The sequence below is a fragment of the Rattus norvegicus genome, chromosome 2 (assembly GCF_021556685.1).
Source record: "Rattus norvegicus strain SHRSP/BbbUtx chromosome 2, alternate assembly SHRSP_T2T, whole genome shotgun sequence".
Classification (NCBI taxonomy): Eukaryota; Metazoa; Chordata; class Mammalia; order Rodentia; family Muridae; genus Rattus; species Rattus norvegicus.
The window spans coordinates 27,944,717-27,972,190 of NC_141535.1; the positions used below are offsets into that span (position 1 = coordinate 27,944,717).

Genomic DNA, 27,474 nt, shown 5'->3' on the forward strand with positions numbered 1-27,474 from the left:
TGCTAGAGTGGCTTACAGAACTAAGGGAAACACATTTGCCCACTTTAGTTCTATTACAGGAGCACTGAAGAAGAAGTACGAAGGGCAAGGTGGGAGGCCAGGGCACAGAGACTCCGAGTGCTCCCTAAGTGTGCTCCCTGCGGGCACTTCTTATGTTCAGCCTTACTGAATGCATCTAAATCCTGTTGTTTTCATGGAGACTATTCCATAGAACCATTTGTTACTAGTGACCAACACTACCCTCTGCCCCTCTCTCCTTGGAGGTCCACGGGTAAGGCTGAAGGTGCCAACCTTTCCCTCCTATCTCGGTCCTTCTAGGATAGAGCATCTCTCATCCCAGAGCTGCCCGTGCCTGGCCAGACATCAGTCGTCTCATTAGAACACAGTGTCCGGAGATCCACAGGGTTTTAAGACTAGTGTCAGCAAACAGCATGGAGGCCAGATATGTCACTGCATCAGCTTATTTAGTACCAGGGAACGTGCAGTCTTAATTTTACATCGAGGGAAAACCCCATTTCATAACTGGTTGAAGTAGCCACCCACCCCATGGTGGTTGAGGTGCTTGTCATAAGGGCTGCCTCGTAGATATATGGGAGTGGTCGAGCACTAACAACAAACATATTACATGTTCGCACATGGGTAATATTCAGAGCCTAGTACTGTGCCCAGAGTGTCTTCCAAAGGTACCAGAAACTCACTCATAACTCAGTTTCCACATGTGAGCAAGAAAGGAAGTGTTCATAGAGCGATTTTTAAGTATTTTTTATGGGAAACAAGTAATAGAAAGTTAAGGAAGTTTTGTTTCTGACGTAAGCCATGACAGAAAATGATTTCCCTGTTTTATATATCTGTATTTGAAGGGATCAGTGCTTTGGTTGAAATCCCTGGGAACTGTGTCGCTGCAGCCGTTGGCAGAGAATTGAGTGAGTACATAGATATCTATACGTGTCTACATAGCTACATGCATGCATGTGTACAAGTGCACCAGAAAGACAAATGTGGTTTTGTTTCAGAGATGTCTGCCTCTGCCCTAGCTCTGGCCTTTTGGTGTTGTTGAAAGTCATATAGGGTAAACCATTTTCAAAGTGTTAGGTCAGGGGCTGGCGGTGCGGTCACTGGCCAAGGCAGGAGCCCAGTGGTATTCCTGACCTGTGGTGGAGACCGAGGAGGCGGTAGGGTTTGGTAGTGTGTACAAACTTTAAGCATCTCAAGCATTTGGAAGAAATGGTCCAAGCTGGTATAAATAGGAACTTTTTGGAGAATTTTTTAAACATATATTTTGCACCTAATACTTTTTGAGTAGAAAGGTATTTTCCGTTCTTTGAACATTTTAGTAAAATGACCGTCTCTTAGTCATTTTTAGGCTTGTAACACCCACAGAAGAACTGCTCGAATGGGATATTATAGAGGTTAAACGCCTTCTCGATCACCAGGACAATATCCTGTCATTGGCTAACATCAATGGTAAGCTCATTGTGAACATTTATGTTCTGTAGGGTTTCAGAATTTTCAACTTGTCCCATATTTCAGAATTACTGTTAAAACAATGGTTAAGATTAGTAGAGATTGTCTTTATCTCTTTCCTACTAAGCTTTGAATCAGGAGAGCCTGGATCAAGCCTCCTGGTGTGGCCCGGGCAGTAGACAAAGGCATAACTCTCCTAAGGGACTACTTGGTAGCTGTGGGATGCTCGTCACAGACTGTGAATCCCAATGCTTGCAGCATTCTTCACAAGTGGCTCCGGCTCTATTAATATTATGATTGAGTATGACATCAGATGTCGGGAGACAGCACAAGCTGGCTGTTGGCACTTAGTTCTTGTAGATCAGGAACGGCTGACATCAGAACTGAACTGGGTGATCTGTGGGAGTCAGAGAGTGACGGGGACAGCAAGCAGATCATGGAAGACTGCTGGGAATATTGACACAGCACGAGGAGTTACAGCACCTGAGCTCCTGGAGACCTGGGGCGTTGGGGGAATGCATTGTATAAACACAAGATGGGGGAGGGGGTGAAAAGGACTTGCTTGTGTGTCTTCTTGTGCCCTTTGGTCCCATTTCGGATGCACTGGTGAGCATCCCCTCAAGCTCCAGCATCTTCCCCTCATTTGCCGGCATCGTACAAATCCCAGGTGCACGTCTTTCCAAGGATCAGGTCCTCTGTGTACTGGAGGTAACAGTGGTTGGGCACCTCTTCGTATCCATGCATGAGTGGCAGCTCAAAAAGCAAGTTCTTACACAGACAACGATCCTTTGAGCCTTCCGGCAAACAGCCAACTACCAGGCAGTCCTGGAGCCTCTGAGGAAAGCAGGCCAGCTCTGGCCCATCATGTTGGTTATGCCTGGCTACATGTCTGATTTTTGTGGTGAAGTACTGATGTCATTGAAACATCATGGCTCCTTCAGTGAAGGAGTGAGCCTTAGGTAACTTCATGGTCTGGTTTTTGCTGTGCAGTATACTGTAGGCATATAACCTCTTGTAATTTTTTTATTTCAGTTTAGTTTTTGCTGCCCTGCTTCTTCTTTTTTTCCCCCTCACACACCTAATACCAGTGACTCGTTACTGGGTTTACATATCATAACAGAAATGTGTTTACAAAAAAACTTATTTCTTGCCTGGTGTAATAGTGTAGCCCTTTAATTATAGCACTAGGGAGGCTAGGAGGGGATTTCTAAGTTTGAGGCCAGCCTGATCTACAGAGAGTTCTAGTACACAGAGAAACCCTGTCTTGAAAAACCAAAAATAAATAGGTAATTTTTAAAGATTATAATATAATATCATATCCCCCTTCCTGTTCCTCCCACCATACTCTCCCATATATCCTTCCTTGTTTTCTGTAAAATCCACGGCCTCTTTTCTATCACTTGTTCACACATACACACTTATATACATACACTCACATTTATACATATGTATGTAAGTATGACCAGCTAATGTTACTTCTATGCACATTTTCAGGACAGACTATTTGGTATTTTTAAGGTGTGGAGACAGCTCAGTGGGGAGGAGAACTTTCTGTGCAAGCATGAAGACAGATCCGCAGAACTCACACCCCAAAGCACAGGGCTTTCTGTGCATTCCGTAACCACAGCAAGGGTGAAGGTGGAGAAAGGAAAGTCTAGGACTTGCTGGCTGCCACCCGAGCCAAAACCCAGAAGCACCAGGTTCAGTGGTAGACGCTGTCCTGAGGGAATAAGGTGGAGGGTTGCTCAGGGCCTCCAACTTCTCTCCTCTGACCTCCATAAGCATGCACAGAGGCCCACATTCCAGAATACACACATCAACATACAATACCCCCCCACACACAATTTTTTTTTTTGGTTCTTTTTTTCGGAGCTGGGGACCGAACCCAGGGCTTTGCGCTTCCTAGGTAAGCGCTCTACCACTGAGCTAAATCCCCAGCCCCTACACACAATCTTTAAAATGGAAAAAAATTATTTTATAAGTTAAACATAGTCCTAATAAAATATGACCATAGCAAGCGACACTAAGAATGGAATTGAATGAAGACTGTGCCATCATTCATATGAAACACGGTGCACGTCTGCCTGTTTCTGAGCACATGTACGTGTGTGCACGGTTTTCTGTTTTGTAAGAATATATATAATGTGAATATTATTCTATGCCAATATAAATATACTTTTAGAGCTTACTTCTCAATAGCTGATAGTGTTTTATTTTATGGTTGCTTGGTTTACTTACTTAGCCTGCGGTTGGATATTTAGGTTGACCTGAAATTCTTAGGTTTCTGTCTCACGGCTTTGCACATACATTGTTATGCATTTCCCTCGAGATAACGTCCCTGAAATGGAACTGGCGGGTCAATATGTTTACTGTTCTACAGTTTGACTCAGATGGAGTTCTTCCTGGACATAACTGTACCGGGCTGTACTGAGTGCACTGAGACAGCAGTGTGTAAGCGTGCTGGCTCCCACGTGGAGCCATGACCTGGCACGTCATTGACTATTGGGGTACTGAAAATGCTAGTGCACGGTCACCTCCATCTTGTTTTTCTTAGCAGTTCCAGGGGTGCCCATGCATTGGCTATAATTGAACGTAATGAGCAGTTTTGACACCTGAGTTGCCCGCCCTCCCTGTTTTTAATCCTCCCCCTCCCCCCTCTGCCAAGCTGATATTTCCTTGAATGTCTTTCCTCCCCCACCTCTTTTGAGGTCTGTTAGCCACTCTATCCATAGAACGATTTACCTTATTTTACCCACTCCTATAAGCACTTGTTTTAATTGACAGGGTTTTGACATATCATTTTAGGTATGATTCTTTAATTTTATTGCTGCAAGAGATGACCAAACACTATAGATAGTATTTTTATTGACACAAACTGCACTATTTTTCTTAAGTGAGTGAACTAGTCTTTTTCTGGTCTTCATATTGTCATATGATTTCCTTGTATAATTGGGAAACCATACATTTTTATTTTTAGCCTAGAGACCAGTAACGAAGCCTTTGTGAACTTTTCCTAGATACAAGTTTCGTCACTGGCTCCCATGTTGGGGAGCTGATCATCTGGGATGCTCTGGACTGGACCGTGCAGGCCTGTGAACGCACCTTCTGGAGCCCGACGCCACAGCTGGATGCCCAGCAGGAAATAAAGCTCTGCCAAAAGCAAAATGACATTCCTGTGAATCATTTCGCATGCGATGAAGAGGTAGATAGTATGTTATAATTGCTACAAATGAAATTACTATCTGATATATAAGGCCTTATGTATTGGATATAAAAAGCTATGGTTCCAGGCTATTGAGAGGGCTCAGTGGGCAAAAGCACTTATAACCTAAGTTTAATGGACAGGATCCATAGGGTAGAGAAAACACACACACACACACACACACACACACACACACACTCCAAACACCCCACATTCCCACTAAACACACACCAAACACACCACCCACTCATATGCCACACACACACACATATACACACACACACCAAACACCCCACCCCCACCCCACCAAACAGAAGGCAATGGAAGGGTCATTGCCTATGGTTTCAGGTTTTACAGTGGCCTGACAATCTTACAAAGACCGTACCACTTAATTTTAAAAAGTACTTTAATCCTTAGGCCTAATCTTGCATGTGAGGACACTGTTAGAACGCAAACTGCAGAACTATTTTGGGCCGGCTTAAGTAATCCTTTCGTGTTTGAGGTTATTATTTCATTCGTTTGAAATTCTAGTGTAGTTCCTAAAGAGGGGAAAATGTTAAAACGTTGAGCAATGTTCCCTTCTAGGTTGCTGGCATCCTGGCCAAAATCCCTGGGTGAGAACAGCTCCTTGGGCCTGGCAGTCGGTTCTGCTTCCGAAGCGTGTGTAAAAACGCGCACCACACACTGCTGGCTCTCGCCTCTGATTTCGGGCTTTTCTTTTAGCCCCAGTGGCTCAGAAGTGCATTAAAGGGGAGTCACTTCTTCCCGTGTTCATAGCCTTTGAGAAAAGCACCGAAGGAAACCTTTCTTTCATTTTATCTTGCGCCTTCTGGTTACATATGCTATCACTTTATAAAAAGTGTCAGTAATAGTGCTTTTCTCTTCTTTGTACTGTTTTCGTGCCACCTGGTATGTGTGCACATGTGTGTGAGCGTTATGTGTACATGTTGCCTATGTGTGTTATCTGCACTCAGATGTGTTGTGTGTGCATGTTTGTGTGGGTATTTTGCAGCCAGCACTTCGTGTGACTTTGGAGGCTGAAGGTCAGTGTCCAGTGTCTTCTCGCCTTTTTAACTTAAAAAAGTGTGTGTGTGTGTGTGTGTGTGTGTGTGTGTGTGTGTGTGTGTGTGTGCCCGTGTGCAGGGGTGCTGTGACCCCCCCCCCACACACATGTGGATATCAGGACAATTGCAGGAGTTGGTTCTCCCCTCCCATCACAGGGCTCCCATGGTTGGAACTCAGGTCATCAGACTTGTAGCAGGCACCTCTACCCACTGAGCCATCCTACCGGCCCTTCAGTTTCTTCCATTTTAACTCATCCATCTGGAAAGTACCAATTATGCTTTACTTCCGTAACTTAAGAAGATGCTTTAAGGCCGATGTAAAGCGAGTACGAGCAAAAGTACTTTCCAAAGACTTAAAATGACTTTTTCCCTTTTAATTCTTCAGATGACCTTAGGATAGTGTCACTCCAGCGTTTACTCCTTCAGGTTGTTCATAGGCCTCCTGTTTGCTTAGGACGTGCAGTGCAAGTCATTTTGCCCACATTTCCAGACAAAGGCAGCTGAAGAAGTCCCCAAGGGTCCCTGTGTTCTGCTGAAGGCCCGGCTGCACCTCGGTGCCTTGTGCAGTGGGCCGGGTGGGTAGCAGCCACTGCTTCCGCAGCTCTGGTCTCCAGAGAGAAGGTGGGGCTGAGCCGCTCTGTGCAGAGCCTTCTGGCCTGGACGTCCCTCCTGTTTGCCTAAGTTGCTAACCCTTCCTCGGTGGCTTCCGCATTAGGAGCTTGAGAGGGCAGGACTGTAATTTCTGTCCGAAGGCTGGGAAGGTGACAGTGGCTTTTCCATGTCACACAGAGGGGCAGGAAATCTGTCACACCGGTCGGTAAAGATGAGCTTATGCCAATCTCTGAACTTTCTCCCCCTTCCTGCCTAGAACGTATTTGCAGCAGTTGGAAGGGGGTTATACGTGTATAACCTACAGTTGAAACGTGTGATTGCCTGCCAGAAAACTGCACACGATTCCAACATCCTACACATCGACAAACTTCCAAACAGGTACGGTTCCCATCTCTTCTGCAGAGATGAAAGTCACGGTTCCCAGGGTCACCGGCGCAATTTCTGCACCGGCCAAATTACCTGGCTCCGTGTCTTGACCTTGGCGTTCTACTTCAAATAGAGAATGTTCCGTGACTGTGACCGAAGAGCTGTAGCAATGACAAAAGATCACAAGAGCACGGAGGGTTTGTTTGAAACCGTGATTTAATAAATCGTTTCTTAATAAAAGACCCCGTCACTTACAATGTACTATTTTTTACTTTTTTTATGTTTTCTGTAAACTCATTTCTTTTTATGGTAGTGTATTTCTACAGCTGAAATCGGACAGTAAAGCCCATTGCTTTCTGAGGCCATTAAACGAGGGTTGATTCAGCAGCTAAGGAGCTAGTGAGGACGTGATGACGTCACGGAGCAGCGCTATCCATGCCAGACGCGTGGAGGAACGAGAGGCGCTGCGGGAAGAGAAGGAAAAGGGATGGGAGGGAGGCTGCTTAGGACACTGTGTAGTTCCTATAAATAAAAAATAGGAAACGGAGGTGATCATTTCATGTCATTGAGCAGTGTCCCATGGCTGCGCTGTGTGCTTTGCCGGCAAATGCTTCCAGTCCGCACTGTAAAGCCATGCTAGCCTCATCAAGAGCTGGCTAATCAGAGGAGGGCCCTGGAGGTGGTTTCGGGTGGGTTGAGCGCTTAGCTTGGCCTACAGAGGTGCTCCTTTGGTCCTTTTCCCTGGCTTTTGTTCCGGCAGGCAGTTAATCTCGTGCTCAGAAGATGGCGCTGTGCGCATGTGGGAGGTCCGGGAAAAGCAGCAGCTGGCGGCCGAGCCGGTCCCAACAGGTAAGCACCTTCCTCCCTCCACTCCCTCCTGCCTCCTCCTCTCTCTTTCTCTCTCCCCTCTTTCTTCTCGACTTCCCTTTTCATCTCATTTGACAGAACAATGGAAGGTAACGAGGAACCTCAGGAACCACACAGAAGCGTCTTATAGTGCTTTGGGACTGGGAACCGCGTCTTACTTGCCCCACTGTAAAACTGTTTATTTCAACGGAATCAACTGCAATTTTATATTTTAAGAGAACACTGACTTTCGAGTAATCTAAATGGCCAAGAAGCACACACCCCCATATACAAATTTTCCTGTGTTTTGGCAATAGGTCTGAAGTGCCTTTCTCTCTCCCTGATTTTGGATGATTACACGCCCTTTAAGGCTGTTTGCTTCTCTTGCGTTCCAGTGTCTGTCTGTCTTCTTGCCACTAGTGGGTGGATGGGGCAGTGGAGATGAGGAGCTAGGCGAATTAGCAAAAACACAGCGTAACTCGACAAACCAAGTGTGAGACAGGATTGTGTTCAAACTTTGTCTTCCTGTAAGGAGAGGACACAGTAGTTTTTGAAATGACTGAAATGATTGTCTTTTTGTAGGGTTTTTTAATATGTGGGGATTTGGAAGAGTAAACAAACAGGCCAACCAGCCTGTTAAAAAGCAGGAAGAAAACGTCACCACGTGTTCCCTGGAGCTCATCGGAGACCTGATCGGACACTCATCATCAGTGGAGGTAACCCTTCCAGTGCTTGCAGCCCTGGCAGCTCCCACTCTCGAATCGCGCTTCTTTTTAACCCAGTCGCTCTAAATAAGACCACACTCTGAGCTGTAGGCGTTTGCAAGCCGAGAATATAGAACAAAACAACGACAGTACAGGTGGTAAGGACCGTCCTGCAGAGACAGGACTTGAGGACACAAGCAGTGTGCTGGCTTTCGGATGGGCATACTCGCCATCGGATAGGAGGGGAGAATGGATACTAGGGCATTAGTGACCTTGAATATGTTCCTCAATAGTCAGCAGAGGAAGCTCGGGGTATTGGGTGGTACAAGCCTCAACAGACCCTAGTTCCAGGGATCATCACCAAATTCAGGATCAGAGTGTTGTCTCCATCTGCTTTTGGTTAATGCATTGTGAAGTTTGGGAACCATGCGTAAGCGTCTCACTTGTGGCATTGAAGCATATTAACACTTTACAGTATGCACTGTTGTTTGTAACGGAAGAAGAGATTGGTGGCAGGACAGAGGCCACGGGAACTGGTGACAGTTGACCAGAGAGTGGAAGGAGCCCTAAGTAATGCATTTCCTCAATGTTCTTCCTGGTTTTAGCCTGTGAGGAACAAATTGCTTTTCATTGGGGTGGGCATTCATCACTAGAAGCAGCAGCCACACTGGCCATTGAACATTGTTATAAAGTTCAGGCTTCGTCCCCTTGGATTTTAAACCTCTGTAGAGGGAAGGGAAAAAGACCCATGGAGCCATTGAGCAAGGCTGCTCATGATTGACTCAGGTAAAAGGCAGCTAGGAAACCTCGATGTATCCTGTGGAAGTCTACAGAGGTAGAGGATTTGAGATGAGCTTTAGAGGCTGCCCCAGGCAAATAGATACAGAGCCAAGGCACCATGTGTTCGCTGCTACTGGGTGCCCTATCTTGCTCATCTTGGCCGTCCTCTGGGAAGTTGCTTAGTGCCCTGTCTTTACCCTTGTTTTGGCTTGAGTGGCTGTGGTGCAGATTACAGGCGGAGAGTGTGAACGTGGGAGACAGCAGGCATAGCTCGTGCTTACCCTGCGGCAGGGAGCAGTTAGGTCGGATAGTCTCACCAGGTCTCCATAAACAGACATTAGTCAGAGAGAAGTCCTGAAAGAGTAAGGCCGGCGAGTTTAGCCTTTATTTTTAAACTGATGGGAGCCCACTGAGCACGTGAAAACCACTTCATGTGTGGCTTCCCTGTAGTCCTCATGAAGACAAGAAGAGGGTGCTGAATCCTCAGGGACTGAAGTCACAGCTGGTTGAGAAGTGTCATGGAGGTCCTCGGTATTGAACCTAGGCATTCCAGGAGAACTGCTGAGCCTGTCCCTTAAAAGTTGTAAGCGGTGGAAGAGGTCTTTGAGCCGGCATGTTTATCATTCTGTGGGTGACAGGTCCAGAACTTCCTTGGAAGTGTTTGCTCCTTATATTCTCCTGCAAGGCTGTGTGTGCCAGGTGGGCACTGAGCGCCTTCCCATCCCGCACGTCAGCATTTTAAAAAGCACCTTTGGCTTCATTGGCAAATTCAGGCTCTCTGGTGCTAGCAGGTGCTGTCCTAAATATCCTCGCATTTTGTGTTCTCCTTCTCCATGCCTGGCCCCTCCCTTCTGCCCACACACCAACGATGTTCAGTTCTCCTGAGAACTTTTGCTCCTGTATTTCTCCCTTTTACTCCACAGTCATCAGTAAGTCCTACCCTTTGTCCTTGCTCTCTTGTCCCTGTCCTTCTTTCACTGGGCTATTAAAAGAACTCGCCCTTGTCCTAGGTTTCTCTCTCACACACTGCTTCTCTCCCCATCCACAGCATCACCCCTTCTAGTTCTGCACTTAGCCTGTGTCCTCCGTCTCCCCTAGCGTACCCTCTCCCTCTCTGTGGAGAGTCTTCTCTCTGTGGTCCTGGTGCTAGTGCTGGGTCTCCGTGCTGAATTTCTGTGGCATGGCACAGTGCAGGTCCCTATTTATGGAATCCTTCATTGGTGCCCCAGTTGTTGGCCCTCATTTTCACAGTAGGGACCTCAAGTAAGCTGAAGTCACCCCGTAATCACTGCACTGACTCAGCACCTCAACTTTACAGAAATCACTGAACCCAGTCTATCTCTGGAAATTGGGGATCAAGATATTTCATGGGAGCCATTTTCTGGTGCATGTGTGAGAGGACCCATGCCTGACAAATCTTAAAGCCAATATGTGAATAATTAGGTTGTGGTAAAATCAGAAGATGAAATTTAAAAACTCATGTACTTTACAGGAATAGCTGTCAATATACTTCTATAGCTGGCCAACAAATATTAAATGTTGATTAAACACCAGGTTTTGAGGACAATTTTCACTAGGCACGGTGGCATGTGCTTGTAATCCCAGCACTAGGGAGGCTCGTACAGCAGCAGGAGGTGGTGACCTCCGCACCAAGCCTACCCTGAGCTTCAGGGTACAGCCTAGTGGCAGAGCAGTGGCTCAGGACCCTGGCTCGACTCACCAATGCTAAAAACAAGGAGGTCCCTCATCAGAAACTGAACTCATGTTTGCATTCAATCCCCAAGAGATCTCCACGGTCGAGTAGAGCGTGTGTGGTGACCCAGCTTCAGCCTCTTCTCGTCTCGAACTGGTGTTTCGATTTCTCTTACAGATGTTTCTCTACTTTGAGGATCACGGGCTGGTGACCTGCTCTGCAGACCACCTCATTATTTTGTGGAAAAATGGAGAGCGAGAATCTGGACTACGCAGCTTGAAGTTATTTCAGAAGTTAGAAGAAAACGGTGACTTATACCCAGAATCCACTTGAAGGAGCCAGGCGGGTGTGCACGCGAGAACCCTGCACATCCAGTACAGGGCGGCCCTCTGGAAACCACCACCACTTCCGCCCCTTACATCAGTACTGTTTGCTTGACCGTGAAGTTCTGGCTGTCTGGCGGCAGCATGAGTCCCCCCAAGAACACAGCAGGGCATGGCCTTGCTCCTGAGCAAGTGACGGGTGCTCTGTTCCATCTCGGAAAGCAGTAGACAAAAAGGATAAATGTAAAGTTGTCACACATCATGTATAAGTTTTATTTTGGATTCTTTTAGAGACTGTCTAAGACCTGCCGTGAGAGATGTATCCTTTCTGCTCTAAATTCTCCTGCTCCTCAGTAGCTATCAGTGTGAACTAGAACCAAACTTGAATATTAGCCAGAAAGCAAAAAAAGAATTATATTCTTTAAGTGCAATGATTCTGTTTGGTACCAACTAATTTTAGTCATTGAAAGAATATTTAATCGTGCCCACTAAAATCCCTGAGCCCACAGGCGCCATCTGAACATCTCTTTCTCAGTGTGAACTGGCCTGACCCCTTATTGGCAGAACGGTTTTCAGGTGTCCCTGGGTTAGGAAGGAGGCACAGCTTTTTTTCAGGTCAGGAACCGTAGCTGAATTTCCCTGTCCGTCTGCTTTGCCTTAAATGGCTGAGAGCAGCCTCACCGTTCTGCTCCCTGAGCATCCGCTAAGCCTGGGCCATCTTCCTCGCCCTTCCAGCCTGATGGCTGTACCCTCACGTTTGGCATTGAAACGTGAAATGTACTCCACACAGTAAGAACGGGGAGGACTATTATTCTTGAACTGCTGGTGAAGGAATCTTATTAAAGACAGTCAAGATGAGTGTAGGCCTACCGATTTGTGCGTGTGCACACACACGTGCGATGCTCCCTAAATGGACACTCTATAAACTGTTGCTTTCACTAGATCCAACTTTCACAGCTGTCTACAGTCAAGTCTCGGTAGCATTAAAATCATAGGGAGATCAGTGGCAAAATGTTAGGAATACGGAAACCAAGGCCTGGGGAGGTAAGCTCTCTCTCCCATCCCAGTTCATCATCACTGCGCAGCCTTAAAAGCAGAAACCAGAGGAGGAGAATGAGAAGGGCTGAGAGGACGACCCGGTGACCATGTTAGGAAAACAGAGTGTTCTCAGTCCTTGCTGCTGGCGTAGTTCATAATGAAAATAGCTTGGCAGGAAGGGATAACATTAGAGCATGAGACACCTTAGTTAGGAGAGCAGGATGCACGTGAGGAAATCAGCACAAGAGTCAGGTTCGTCACCATCCATCCCACCATCCAGCCAGCCAGGCAGACACCCTGAGCAAGCAGACGGCGCCCCAGCTTGCCTGTCACTTCAGCTAATTTATTCTAGACTCACTTAGAAAGCCTTGACTTGTGCTCTGTAGATGGATTTTCCCTTTTACCAGCCTTTCCTCTGCAAATTTCATATTCCGCCATTCGTTTGTAAAGATGTTTTCTTAAATGATATAAGACAAAGGATTCAGAGTTTATGAGGGTTTTTTTTTTAAGTGCTTCCTAACCCGTTTTGGAGTCAGGATTTGTGGTAGTGATCTATTCAAAGGGAGTGGCAGAAGCCGTGCTTGAGTCTTAAGAGCAGACAGGACCAGAGTCTAGCATCGCTGTTGTTCCACTCCAGCTGACTACTTTCCCTCCGTGAGAACAAGTGTGTTCAGAGGAAGCCTCCAGCCCCGTGAGATGTGCGTGAGTGTCCTGAGGTCAGGGAGATGGAGGAGGATGGGTGACTGTGACGAGGACTGGAACCCACGCTGTGCAGTACTGTGTGGATGATTCCTAAGACCTGACCTTGCACTTTAGAGGGAGAGAATGAGAGAGGAGGTCAGTAAATCCCACAGGCATGTTTTCTCTACCCCCCTCCCACTCCTCCTTCAGCACCGGAACACTGGATTGTGTGCCTCATTGCTTTGAGCTGGGTCTCTAAGATGCATTTGTACAACACAGCTTTGTCTGTTCAAGCTGAGTGGGGGCCGGTCGTACCGATATACCTGTCCTTCGCTGGGGAGGGTGGCCACGCCGACCGAGAAGTGCCTGACACCGTGGGACCACTCTGGTCCATACAACAGTCTTTTAAACAGCTTCCCTCTGTGGGACAGTATTAATATGCCTTTTCTTGCCTTTATGTTTTCCTAAGTTAACATAGGTCATGGTGTCAGAGTAAACATAAGCGAGAGGCACCAGAATAGTTTATATATGACATGTAGAAATTATCTGAGGGGCATGAACATCACCTGAAAGTCCATGATTCAAGTAAACTGGAAGGATATTCCACTTAGCAACTCAGAAGAGCTCTGACAGGAGCAGGTTCGACTGAGGCTTCAGCACCTGGATGTCTAGAGCATTCAACGCCCACACGTTATTAACACTCGCAGTTAACGTGAGGTTGATCTGACGTAGCATTGAGCAAGATATATATATATATATATATATATATATATATATATATATATATGTGTGTGTGTGTGTGTGTGTGTGTGTGTGTGTGTGTGTGTGTGTGTGTGTGTATGTATGTATATATATAAAACATTAGTTTTATATAGGGAATGATGCCGGGCGCCTGATAAATGTTCCTCACCTGGTGGAACTGAAAGCAGGCTGGTCAGAAAAAGATTGCCCCTTGGACCCGGCAGGTTTCTGAAGCCTAAGGAGATAGTTTTCACCTCTGAGGTCCTGCCACTCTGACTCCAGTGTCCCGAAACAAAGTTGGAGACTCATGAAATAAAAGACACGAAAACCCCAAATTTGAAATTGTGAAAAGTTTAGGTCAAAGAGATAAAATAAAAACAGCTGTTGGGAATGAAAAATGGCTGTAAGAATTTAGTTACAAGTACTTCACAAAAACGTTTCATCACACATAGATAACACAGCGGTACAGTAGAAAGCTGGCTCCTGTCTCAACCAAGCAAGCCCTCTCGCCATCTGACAAAAATAATTTAGATGCATTTCTTGGCGTGGAATTGTCGTATATGTTTACACTTTGGTACAAAACATAGAAAAACACCATTGGCACGTTACGCAGTGGTAAGTTGTCTTCTTCTTCCCGTGCTCCGATTTCTCATACTCCCCCGTCCAGTCCTCTACTGATTCTAGCATTTCAGTTTCTATACATCTTCAAAGTGCATCATGGAATACAGATAGAATAAAAGTAAGGTATTTCATTTACTTGGTTTCTGGTATTCGTAACACAGAAGGGGTGGCTGATAGGGAGGTTCTCGTGTGGCCGTATGCAGAGCACGGAGCGCTGTGAAAAGAATCGTATAAAAATATGCTTTGTGCTTGAGGGGCTTCAGCGCACAGGTGATAGCTTAAAATCGTGCTTACTGCCTCCCCACGCCCGGGTCCCGACAGACTGACACTTCTCTTTTTACATCACTAAAGCAAATGGCATGACCTCAAATATAAGTTAAGGAACCTTGAAACGTCCCCATTTCCTCCGCAAATACAGACAGGTAATGCCCAGCAAACTAGGGGTGAAGATCCAGGACGTTTAGATTCTTTTAATAAAAATCTTTGAACAGCAAATATATAAATTTTTCTTCTCTTAAATTAAAAAAAAAAAACCTTATCCACGAGCATTCAGATTTAATGGCTTTGTAGATACTCTGACTTGTGGCTGTGTCCATGAGCCTGAAATAAGGGGCCTCAAGGACTGCCTTCACCGGGATCCCACTTCTCCCCTATCGGTTGGCTTCAAAAGGCAGGTTCCACAGAGGAAAGGGGGCTCCACCGGTGGCTGATGCCCAACCAAGGGACATCCAGCAGGCCCAGGCTGTGTTCCCGCTTGGACATCACACTACCTGCCACATAGCCATGGGAGCCACAGCGCTAACTAGTGGCTATTGACAATCTCGTTCTCCTCCTTCCCACTTAAGTAGCTCCTTCTCCCAGACATTTGCACAGAGAAGGTTTACGAGTCCTTCATCCATTGAGGAAAGTAGTCAAAGTAAGCATCCGCGTTCGGTTTCCTGGTAACAGTTGAGCTGAACCCTGGCTGAGCGACCTGGTCTCCATCAGGAGCACGGACACATAGACAACAGGTCTTTGCGTCTTGTGTCCTGCTTGCGCCTTCCGCAAATCTGTCAGCTCTGTGGGTTTTTACAAGGGCACACAGGCTAACATCTCGGCAGCCTCTTCTGCCAAGTGGCTCGTTTTGTCACTAAGTGATTCAAAAGGACATATTTTTACTGATGGAACATAACTTTCTGAAAATGAAATTTGGGGGGCGTGCATGATTCAGGTCAGATATTAAACACTAGCTCCTTAACGTCCGCCTGTCATTTCCACCGTAAGAGAAACCCTCTGGCTTGTACTACTCTCCGATTCACAGTGTCCTCTGTAGGTCAGTGTCCCCTTCTCTGGCTTGGCTTTAGCTGTTAGATGGAAGTCTCAGACTTTTGCACTTGAGGTCATCCAGTGTCTTCCAGTGTTTATAGTTGTCGGCCAGGTGTTGCATCAGGGCTGGCAGGTGTGCAAAGGCTGCAAGAGGGACATTAAAGCAATCAGAGGAGACCATTAAACTCATGAGTATCTATTAGGCATGGTCTTTGGGATCAGAAGTCGAGAAGACGGTCAGTAACCTGCTTGCCGTGCAATGGTGAGGACCCGAGTTCAATCCCCACACCAGGGGCAAAAGCTGGCCATGACCGTATGCACTTGTAATCCCAGCTCTAGGGGGCAGAGACTGGTGTAGCCCTCACTAGCCAGCCTAACCTGATTGGGAAGCTCCAGACCAGTGAGAGACGCTGTATAAAGAAAAAAGCAGCTGGAGGATGATTGTCTGTGTGCATGGGTGTCCCCACAAAACGACCAGAGGACAAACACCTCCAAGATTAGGGCTTGGGCTGCAGGTGAACGAAGGCATGAGGACAAGTCAGTAAAACACGAGTTTAGTGCCTAGTAGTCTGTCTGTCTGTCTGTCTTCCTTTTTCATTCTCTTGTCATCCCTTCATTCATCCCTTCATTGTAGTGTTAGGAGTTGACCAAGGGCCTTGTGCTCCAGACAAGCGGTCCACCACTCTGAGCTATGAACTACGCCCCTAGCCTGAATGTATTAGTGCTGAAATGCAGAGTTTTAACTTAACTCTCTTGAACCTGCAATTCACAGAGAAAGAGATACATTTTGCTTAGTCTGATCTCTTCCAGTGCAAGACTGAACTGGCTATATACTTTGGAAGTGTGCCCTGTGGAAAGCGAAGCCTTATTCGTCCAGGTGACACTCTCAAGACTGCACCAGACACTGCGATGCACCTGCTTTACCTGCCCACAGAAGGTTCATGGCTTACAGATGGGGGAAGTCACTAATCAAGGTCAAGAAGTCCACCAGGATCGGATAGCCTCTGGGCTCAACACAATGTGGCAGACTGCCTTCATTAGTGGGTCTTCTCCTTCTCTGACCTTGTCTGGAGGATTCAAAACCCCTTACCTGAGGAATGTCACCTGGCCTTCCTTAGATTACAGAATCAATTTCCTTTCTCCTGACAAAACCTGCCCAGCCAGTACCTGAGACTCCTGAAATGCTTCTCCATGCTAATGAGGTCTTCCAGGTACCCTAAGCCCCCAGCCAATGACCTTCGCCCATCCTGGATAACCCTATCCTTAGTCTCTCAAAACTTTATAACTATCAGGGGTTGGGGATTTAGCTCAGTGGTAGAGCGCTTGCCTAGCAAGCGCAAGGCCTTGGGTTCGGTCCCCAGTTCCGAAGGAAAAAAGAAAAAAAAAAGCTTCATGAAAGAGAGAACAGAAATAACTATCAGTCACCCTAAAAAAGTTGATCTGCCTGCTGACAACTGGTCCTAGTGTGGTCTTCCACAATACACCGCCTGCTTGGCATCTCTGCCCACACTGCCCTCGTGGAATGTATCAGACGATGTTACAATCCAGGGTACCCGGAAGACACACACACACACTTTAGTATTTTGTTAACCTTTAGGCCCAGCCTACACCACTAAAGGTGATCTTCATCAAGCATAACAAAGTATCCTTTGTGGGGGGTAAAATAGCAACTGACTTACCATCCCAAGCATCAAACATGTCTGTTATGAAGTAGTCGATGAAGGATATCTGCGACTTGGGGATGCTGCAGGTATTGCGGTCGAACACTGGCATCACTACAGGCAGCCCCTGCCTCTTCTCTTCGTCAGTCTGTGAGGAAAACACACACACACACGCCAATGCATAGCGCCGTTGGCATAGGAGAACCCCTCAGTAGTGGTGGTGGGCGTGTGAGAAGCCTTCACAGTAACTGCATGCTTCTCAGAAGAAGCCCAGAGCACGCAGAAAGGTCGAGCAGCTTCCTGAGGTGACCCACAGTGTTCAGGTCTCCTCTCTCTCAGATCCCTCTCTCTCTCCCCTTTCCCCTCTCCTCTCTTGAATCCAGGACCTAAGGGGTACTAGGACGGGGTTTTCCAAAGAGCTGCATCCCTAACCCTAATTTCTCCTTCTGTGCTATTCCACAGCTCCCCCTGAAACACTGGCCTAGTGGAACTTAGTCCCTTTCCCTGTGATCCACTTTTACTTTGGTAAGGTCAGATCTACAGCCTGACAGCCTACTGCCACTAACTGACATTTGTAGCAAAGGTCAAACTGCTGATAGCCCATGAAACGGAGGCAATGGACCACCGAAGTCAAGAGCAGTCGCCACTATACTTCTGGCTCATGCTCACGTGTTTTTTGTTTGTTTCTCCTTTGTTGTTATTTGTAACTAATTTCACTTAAAAATGACGTATATGCAGCACTGAGAATGGCCTTTAAAAAAAAAAAAAGATCTTAACCTCTCAGTGCATGACTTTTGACTATTCCACACGACAGAACAGCAAGCACAGAACACCTCCGTGTGCGGCCACAGTCAGGGTGCCTCTGGGACTAGCGAGGAGCAGTTGAGCTGCGAGGTGAACGTGTCGCTTTTCCTCGGGGAGTGTTAACACGCTGCTGTCAAGGTGCATGGACACCTGAGTATCCTGCGTGCTGCAGGGTGTCTGAACTCTTGAAGCTGAATGGTGTGATCTACTGTGGTGGTTTGAATATGCTCGGCTCAGGGAGTGGCACTATTTGGAGGTGTGGCCTTGTTGGAAGAAGCATGTTGTAATGGGTGTGGGCTTTAAGACCCTCACCTTAGCTGCCTGGAAGTCAGTATTCTGTTTGCCTCCAGAACAAGATGTAGAACTCTCAGCTCTCCCTGCACCATGCCTGCCTGGATGCCCCCATGCTCTCACCTTGATGATAATGGACTGAACCTCTGAACCTGTAAGCCAGCCCCCATTAAGTGTTGTCCTTCTAAGAGTTGCCTTGGTCCTGGTGTCTGTTCACAGCAGCTGACTAAGACATCACATCCCCTGATAATGTCTGGAACTCCTCACAGGTTCCATCAGCCACCTGCTTTTCCGAGCACACTGCCATCGTCACCACGTTCATGTTAGAGAAAGGACCCCTGAGTTGGAAGTTCCTGTCAGAGAACTTAACAGAGGGACCTTCTCCTAATGTCAGGAATCAGGAGTAAGCATCAAGTCCTTTCCATGTGGGTCCCAGGAACCCATCAGTGACTTCAGGCTAGCTCACCCAGTTGATCAAGTAGCCTTAAAATATCCACTCATGGTCTCGGATTTGGTCCATACCCTCATCCTTGTTACTCCCTCCACTCCTCCAACCCCGCCTCCCCTTCCGTGACGTGGACAAGCTCAGAACTGCGTAGCTCACTTCTCTAGCATTCAGAGCTCCTTCCTAGCCAGCCTGCTTTACAGCATCAGCTATTCTTCAGCCTGCCTCAGGTACACGTTCCAGCCAGGGAGCAGATCGCCCACTATACATCACTTACTGTTGTCTGCTATCCGTCTTCTGTTAGACATAGAGGCACCAGTCCTTAAAATTTTTCTTTGAAATAAGACTCTACTTCAAAAGATATCTAGCAGTTTCCTGTCTTCTAGAGTTTTCCCTTTTTATCCTGTTTTTACACTTTTTAAATCCTTCAAAAATAGAACTCTAATATCGCCCTTAAAGCCTCTTTTCCCTTTGTCTAGGAAAAACATCTGAATGCCATAGAATCTAACACAGACATATCTTTAGGGGCCCTTTCCTTTTGCTAGTTTTTGTTATGTGTATGTATGTATATGAATGATACATATGTATGCATATATGTGACTGCTGTGTGTGCCCTATGTGCACATGCTTTTGGGCACACAGGTGCAAAGAGCGGAGGATGTCAGGTGTTCTGCCCTTTGTTTTTGCCCCATGATTCTTTGACCTATTCCTCTGAGACAAGGTCTTTGTGAACCTAGAGTGGGGCTGGAACCCGTTGAACCTGACAGTCCGGTCTCTGTCCCTGCACTGTGCTAAGGTCAAAGGTGCTCACATGGCCACGCCCTGATTCTTAACACAGGGGCTAAGATTCGAACTTAAGTTGTCATGTTTGTATAGCAAATGCTCTTACCTCCTCTCTAGATACCCATCCCTTTGAACCAAGATGTGGGCCTTCCTGGGTCTGTAACTATCCCTGAGTAAGCTGCGTGACCCATGAAAAGGACGTGCCTCTCATTACGCACCAGGGAGACAATAATATCGTAGTGAATACACACCGTTTCCCAGTTCTTAGGGAAGTCCAGGGTCCAACAATTACAGAGTTTCCTCTAGCCCCAGAGGGTTTTGGTCAGTGACTGGCACCGACCTGTCTCTTGAGAGAACCACAAGTCTCCTGTGAGGGCTGAGGGTGGCCTTCCAGAGAAGAGAAGTTTCCTAGCTTGGAACCCACAGAGTTCTGTAGCCTAAGGCCTCCTCCTAGAAGGGAAGGGCCACTTCCCACATGGTGGCACACCTGTGCAAAGTACTCCTCGGAGATCCTTCCAGCCCATTCGATGCACAGGTCCAAGGGGCGGCACGGGTTGGCCACGTCAGCACACTTAATCATCATACGCTTGATGAGGATTTGGTTTTCGGGAAAGTTCTTCCCAGTAGGGTTGCATTCACAGTCGCTGCCCTCACTCTGAAAAAGACGATCAGATCAGTTCAGGAGAAGCCCTCAGAGGCTAACTCACCAGGCACACAGGGTTGTCTGGGAACCGTTTGATCCCCACATCCATATATAACATGCTAGCATAGTCTTTAAAAACCATCAATAGAATACAAAAGGCAGAAAGGGACGATTGTTCTAGAAGCTGTTTTCCCAGCACCCTAAGAGGGTATTGTTTACTGCAGATGATAAGGCGGGTAGTAAATCTCGAACAGAATCAGAAGATGGAGAGATTACGGAGAGGTATGTCTCAATTCCAAACTCAATCATTCTGTATCGTTCTCTGCTCAAAACTTCAAGTTACCTGTTTCCCCTCTACCCTCTGTCAGAAGGAAAGCCCTGGTATTGTGTGACAGAGTTCATGGGAGATGAGGTTCAATACGGATGAGGTGGACACTCTTCCTCTCCCGAGGTTGGTTGCATGACAGATTGTACAGACAGCGTCCTTACTGATCATCAAGTTACCTTCAGACATGTGGTCTACCTTCTACAGAACTGGACACTTAGGCTTCTGAGGAGCTACGGACCACTCTTCTGGTTTCTGGGACAGCTGATATCATGTTAATTAAGGATAATCATTACGTCTCAGTTCTAAAGCCCCGATTTGTAAGGCACATAAAGTAGGTTCGTGGTGAATTTCTCTCTTTTTAAGATTTTTATCTAAGAAAAACATTTTATAATTTTAATCATTTTTGTTGTTGTTTTGTTCAGGTCTTCCACAGTTCCCTACAGGTACTTCATGTTAGTGCGTCTCTTTTCATTTTTATTTTTATTAATTTTGAGAGATGGGGGGAGAACATGATATATTTACAAAAAGAAAAAACTTACATTTTTGTTTTGTAGTCCTAAAGTTAGCTCTAATTGTCAACTTGGCATAGCCTAGGGTCTTCCAAGCAGGGAGTCTTAGTTGAGGGACTGCCCGGGTCAGATCAGCCTAGAGGCCCATCTCTGGGGGATGGTCTTGATCGTTAATTGTTGTGGGAAGAACAGGCTATGTGGGTGGTACCATCCCCAGACAATGGTTCTGATCTATAAGACGATGGGCTGAGCATGAATGGCTGAATGTGCCAGTGAGCTTCCTTCCTCCTTCCATGGTGTCTGCTATATTTCCTTGGCTGGGAGTGAGTTCCCTGGTCAGAATTAATGCTGTGTGAATTATCAGCATCTCTGCTTTTGGGGTCTTGAGTTCTTGCCTTAACTTCCTTCCAGGAATGACTGAAAACAAATAAAACCTTCTCTTCCCCAACTTGCTTTTTATGAGGATATTTATCACAGGAACAGAAAAGAACAAACATACTTGTTCACTGTGACGATAGTGGTTAGAGTATGGTCCTGTAGAGCACTCCCTAACTTTGAGATCCTACGAGCCTAAGGAACAGAACTGAAAGAGTGTGGGACGTCCTACCACACCACGTTCATTCTGCTCTCCCATGGGGCTCCTCCCTTTATCTCTGTACCTCAGACCTTGGCCTGAGGAATTGCTGTGGACAGCTGTCAGTCTGTCCTCATCCCACGCTCTTTCCCCAGCTCCAAGCTGATAATCGCCTCGCATCGGAGAGGGAGAAAATGCTTTGGTGCTGGAGCAGGCACTCAGAGAAACACGCTCCAGTATCTCATTACACAGGCTTGCTCACCTTGGCTCTCACGGAAGCATGCTACCCTAGCTCATTACATAGGAGCCCTTACCTCGGCTGCTAGAGGCTTGTTGATGCTGTTCACAAACTTGTTCACATGTTCAAAGTGTTTTGTCATCTCTGTGGCCAAAACCATGTCAATAATAGCCTGGCGCAGCGTTCGATAGTGGTTCCTAAAGACAAAGACAACAGAGTCCCCTGCTTATGTCATGCCCTAAATCAGAACTACCCTGCTGCTGCGCCTCCCCACAGCTTGGGACAGAGCTGGGTCAGAGTCAAGTGACAGCTGATGCCAGACTCCGTCCGCTCACCCCATCCCATCCCAGTCCCCTCTACGTAAGCCCATGTTGATGCCATCCCCTGCTCTCTGGAACAGCTGTCTCTTCTGCACAGCAATGTTAAGAGAAAAGAAAGCGCACGTCAAGTGATGGGCAGTGATTCCGAACGGTAGTTCCCACCCCTTCTTTTGAAAATGCTAGAACAGGGAAGTGGAGGGAAGGGACAGGCCAAAGTGGCAGCTTTTGAGGTTTGACTACGCTCCATGCAGACCGGTTCCTACTGGAGAGAACTGCCACTGTCTCTTCTTATGGCATTGAGGAAGATTTTTCCTTTCACGTAATCCTCTAGCCTGTAATTGGTAGACACTGCAGTGGTTGGATCAACAACGCACAAGGTTATCAGAAAAGTCCTACCATTGACTAATTTTGAGAGGCTGAAGGAGGGAGGAGCTAAGTAAACTGGCTCCTGGAAAGAATTCTTTCTCTACAGGTCCCTGACATGATAGAACACCAGTCCGAGTTAGAACAACCACCCTACGTAACTGTAGAGTTTTCTAGAGCCTGAACTGGTACGTTCACATAGACAATGTCATGAGACCCAGTGACCACCAGGCCTTTGCCCAGGATTCTGCTCAACAGCCTGGCACTGTGGTAGAGGATACGGCCATAGTCTGACCACACAGCCGTTAGCAGGTGAGACTTGTTCCACCCCACACACCAAGGTGCTGTCTGCAGAGGTGAGAGCATCTCTCTCTGCATGAGAGGGAAACCTACTTCACTCCCAGCATCCTCAATGGGACCTCCTCATGGGGATGGATTCTTAGTGGCTGGAAATGCATTATCTTTGAGCCACAGGGTGGGGGAAAACGGGATGCCTTCCTGGGAAAATAAAAATATCTGATAGACTTATCAGTGAGGCCATCAGCCTTTAGCTATTGCTTTGCGGTGCAAAAGAAACATTTATTTTCATGGACTCACTGGAGGCTAAATGAGATTTCTAAAGCATGAGAGGCAGTCTGAAAAGTAAAACTAAGTTCAGATGGGCAAAGCTGAATTCTAATCGGATGCAGTGGAGAACCGCCGTTTCAGTCCCATCTGACTCCAGGAAACCAGAGAAAATTCAGTTTCCTTTTTTAGCTTCACAGACCTAAGCCCAGGAGCCCAGTCATGACAAACCTGTCGATATTCTTGAAAATGTTGCACTTGGTGTCCTTGACGGTGAGCTGGAAGGCCAGGGCTGTGTGGTGACTCTCCAAGACCGCAGTGTCGTTGTAGAGCACAGCGAGCTCGCTGCCTGCGTTACACAGGAAGGAGTTGGTTCTTCCGGGGTGATCCACGTCATGCACCGTGGCTGCAATCAGAGCCGCCACCTCATCCAGCTGGTCCAGGCTTCCCTGGGGTAAGGGGAGGGATACTGAGCATCACCAACTCTGCCATGATGAAAGTAGCCGGCATCACAGATATTCCTTACTCGTCAGCTTCTGCAGGCATCCTGGAGGGCTAGCCGTAAACAGCACAGCTAGCTCACAGGATGGATAGGACAATAGTTGGAACTTGGCAGTGAGGAAGGGTCTAGATGGAGAAGCTTATCAAGAAATGCAGGGGCTGGGCTAGCAGGCAGCAAAGGCTTAGAGACACCAGAGCTTCACTATGCTAACACAGCTCGAACGGCATTCGAGCATTCTTCTTAGCTCGTAAGTTGGTAGAAAGCTGGCAGATGGGGTGTTTCGTAAGACACTGTGTTACGAATTAATTCCGTATCAGATGCCTAAGGGTGTCAGGTATTGTGCATAGAGCCAGAGCTGAAACAGTGATACTAATGGGTGAAATTAGGTAAGGAGGGTCCCAACGTCCCAAGTATAGCCACAGGGCTGGGCAGAGCAGGGCAGCACTGACCACTGAGCATCATGTGGTGATGGGAGTGCTCTGCATCTGTGGAGTGCAGACAAAGCCCATCACATATAGCTCCTGAACACTTAATGCCTTGTGTCTAGTGCAACAGAGGGCCCCCTTAGCTTTATTTACTAGCCTTACATGGTTAATGACTACCAAACTAGCCAACAAAGGTCTACAGAATGGCCAACGATGGCTTCCCTAAAGATAGGAACTCTATTTGCTAAAGTATGGTGGATGAGCAGCAGGAGATCAGCCATCATGTGGTAAAGGAGAGGAGTCCAGTCCAGATGAAGCTACTGAGGGAGACGAGTGAGCCAAGGGGGTAAACAGTGAAGGAAGACGGAGGTAGGCCTCGGGAAGACTGGAAGACTAGATAAGGTTTAGGGTATTTCCAGTTTTCTCCCAGAGTTCTGTGGGAGGGGAAACTGGGTAAGGAAGACAGCCTGAAGCTCAGCCCTGTCCTGCTGATGCCCTTCCAGACCCTGGGGCAGTCCCTGTCAGTGCTGAGTTGGGGTTATAGTGGGACTTTCTTGAATGTTGTCTCTCTCCAAGAAGGGAGTCACTTCCACCTTGAATTTTAACGTCATGGAGCTGGTAGGAATCCTGGCTTGGCCCAGCCAGCATACAAAGTTTCCCGAGAGCAGATGGGATGGATCTTGTTGAGATGAAGTCTAGAGTGGTCAGAAAACAAAAGCCTGTTTGCCTCTCTTTCACTGCTATCAGAAGAGGCTACCTTCGGATGTAGTCTGCCACTTCCAAGCTCTGCTCCAACTTGTCCCCTACTATAAGTGATTTTACCTGATCAGTGAGAACACAGGGGTCCCTTCCTGTGGTCTCAGGTGGGGCATCTGTAGATCTAGTCCTGATGGAAGTCCCAGGCCAACCCCCTTTGCAGACTAGTTGACGGGATGGATACTATGTGGCTAGAAAATACAAATTGTACTTGTCTAGCGCTGCCTCTCCTCCAGCCCTACATGGATTTAACCCCAACAGAGGCGTTGGAATAAGGTACCTCCTGCTGAGGTACCAATAATGTACTTTGTTCAACAGTTTTGTGAGCACCAGCCATGCAGGGTCTGATAAGGAATGGCTGGGAGATGAGTCCAGCTCACAGAAAGAAAAAGCATGGTCCTGTGGGGGTTAGTGGACGGAGGGAGGGAGGAAGGGAGAAAGGAAGGGAGAGAGGGGGGAGGAAGGGAGAGACAGGGAGAGAGGGAGAGAGGGAGGGAGGGAGAGGGAGAGGGAGAGGGAGAGGGAGAGGGAGAGGGAGAGGGAGAGGGAGAGGGAGAGGGAGAGGGAGAGGGAGAGGGAGAGGGAGAGAGAGCAATTAGTAAAAACCCAAGCCCAAGTCTCTGGAGACACAGACACCTGTATTGTTCTTTTCTTTAAGAGAAGACATCGATCCAGACCCAGCATGGCTCCAGCCTAACTCAGTCCTTCCAGCCCTTCCCCATTCAGTCACCTTGGTCTAGATGATAGACACAGTGCCTGCTGCCCAGGTCTGTCTGCTTGTGATAGGTTGCAGGAGTGAGGTGAGAGCAGCCGGAGCATGTGGGCTGCAGTCACAGGCAGGGCTCTAGCCACACTGGCATACTGTCTCTGGCTAGGCTGAAGATGGTTTGTCATGGTAACATTAAGAATTTTAGCACTTATGCTAATATCTGACAAAAGAGACTTCGAGACTAATAAGAAGAGATATGGAAAGACTCCACCCGCTTACTAAAGAAAAATTCCACCAAGAAGACACCACAATTCTAAATATTTGTACTTCAAAAACAAGTGAACCCAGTTTCATAAAGGATACCCTATTGCATCTAAAGTCACATATTGATGCTAACAGAATGCCAGTGGGCAACTTCAGTACCCACGTTCTCACCGTCATCCAGACAAAAACTAAGACTCTGGAATTAAATAACACTATGAATCACTGGAGCTACCAAACACCTTAGAACATTCTACCCAGGTACTGAAGAACACATTTTTTTCTAGCAGCCCATAGAGACATATGAGGACACAAGGCAAGTCCTAACACGGAGGAAAACGAACAATCCCAGACATCCTGTATGGAAAGAGCAGGAAGTCCATATTCATGAAAACTAAGTGACATGAGGCCAAGTCAAAGCTGGGCCAAGGCTGAAATCAAGAAAATGTCGGATGTTTTGGAATAGAATGGAAATGAGAAGAATATGTAAGATCTATGGGACATGATGGAGGCAGTTCTAAGAGGACAGCACATAGTGGGCTATGTTAACAAACAACCTGATGAGATCTCATATTAATAACAAAGATACACGTGAAAGATCTAGGGAAACAAAACAAACAACACTGAAAAAAATATATGGGGAGGAATAAACCCAGGGTTTAAATCAATGAAGTGGAAACAAACAAAAAACAATACATGCACACACATATATACATACATACATACACACCACACACACACACACACACACATATACACACACACACACAATCAGTGAAACAATGAGGTGATTCTTTGAAAAAAATCAGCAAGATTGACAGATACTAGTTACATTAAAAGAAAGAAAGAAAGAAAGAAGGAAAGAAAGAGAGAGAGAAGAGGCTGGGGATTTAGCTCAGTGGTAGAGCGCTTACCTAGGAAGCGCAAGGCCCTGGGTTCGGTCCCCAGCTCCGAAAAAAAAAGAACCAAAAAAAAAAAAAAAAGAGAGAGAGAGAGAGAAGAAAAAGGAATCCAATTTTATAAAATTGGAGCTGAAATGGGAAATTCAAAGAACCATAAGAACATACTTTAAAAATATGTATTACCTCAAATCAGAAAACCTAAAAGAAATGGATGAGTTTCTTAATATATATCTAAACAAAGTTAAATTGAGATGAAGTAAATAATTTTAAAAGATGTGTGAGCGACAGTAATCCAAACTTCTCTAACTAAAAAGAGCCTCAATGAAGTACTGCCACGACTCCTTCTCAAGTTATTCTGCAAAACAGAGACTGAAGGAACATCCCCCAGTTCTTTTTATGAAGCACCCAAACCACACGAAGACTCAAAAAAAAAAAAAAAAAAGAAAGAAAAGAAAACTATAGAGCAATATCCCTTCTGATCATAGATGCAAAAAATCTCCATAAAATAGTTGCAAATCAAATCTGAGAACTCACTAAAAAGATTATCCACCACAATCAAGTTAGCTTCATCCCAGGGATGCAGGACGGGTCAGCGTATGGAAGTGAGTGACCATGATCCACCACACAGACAGACTGAAGGACAGAGACCACATGACCATCTCATTGGGTTCAGAAAAGTCCTGTGACAGAATCCAACATTCCTCATGGTAAAAGCCCTGGAGAGAGATTCACAATATGAGGGACATACCTCATTAAATAAAGGCAACTTACAACAATCCACAGCCAACGTCATCATAAATGGATAGCACTTCTACAAAAATCAGAAGCAAGACATGAATGTCTATGCTACACCTGTTCAACGCAGTGCTTGAAGTCTTAGCTAGAGCTATGAGACAACTGAAGGAAACCAAGGGGATCCCAAGGGAAAAGGAAGACACCAGAGGATCCTTTTTTTT

General features: G+C 46.6%; 2 protein-coding genes across 11 annotated transcripts in view; one reads left to right on the forward strand and one right to left on the reverse strand.

Moving 5' to 3' along the window:
- Window positions 1-14,270, forward strand: part of Wdr41 (WD repeat domain 41) — a 52,665-nt gene extending 38,395 nt beyond the window's left edge. For 2 of the 3 annotated variants that reach the window (NM_001395597.2, NM_001395716.1), the window contains 7 exon segments: window positions 861-923; window positions 1,354-1,464; window positions 4,482-4,666; window positions 6,599-6,720; window positions 7,469-7,557; window positions 8,137-8,270; window positions 10,909-12,581. In NM_001395597.2, the coding sequence (NP_001382526.1) occupies window positions 861-923; window positions 1,354-1,464; window positions 4,482-4,666; window positions 6,599-6,720; window positions 7,469-7,557; window positions 8,137-8,270; window positions 10,909-11,064 (860 nt within the window). In that variant the 3' untranslated portion in view covers window positions 11,065-12,581. 3 annotated transcript variants of the gene reach the window in all.
- The window catches only part of Pde8b (phosphodiesterase 8B), a 232,890-nt gene continuing 219,265 nt past the window's right edge, over window positions 13,850-27,474 (reverse strand). For all 8 annotated transcript variants that reach the window (XM_087621627.1, XM_087621628.1, XM_087621629.1 and 5 more), the window contains 5 exon segments: window positions 23,195-23,412; window positions 21,793-21,913; window positions 19,912-20,079; window positions 17,120-17,249; window positions 13,850-15,584 (listed from right to left, as the gene is read on the reverse strand). In XM_087621627.1, the coding sequence (XP_087477753.1) occupies window positions 15,475-15,584; window positions 17,120-17,249; window positions 19,912-20,079; window positions 21,793-21,913; window positions 23,195-23,412 (747 nt within the window). In that variant the 3' untranslated portion in view covers window positions 13,850-15,474.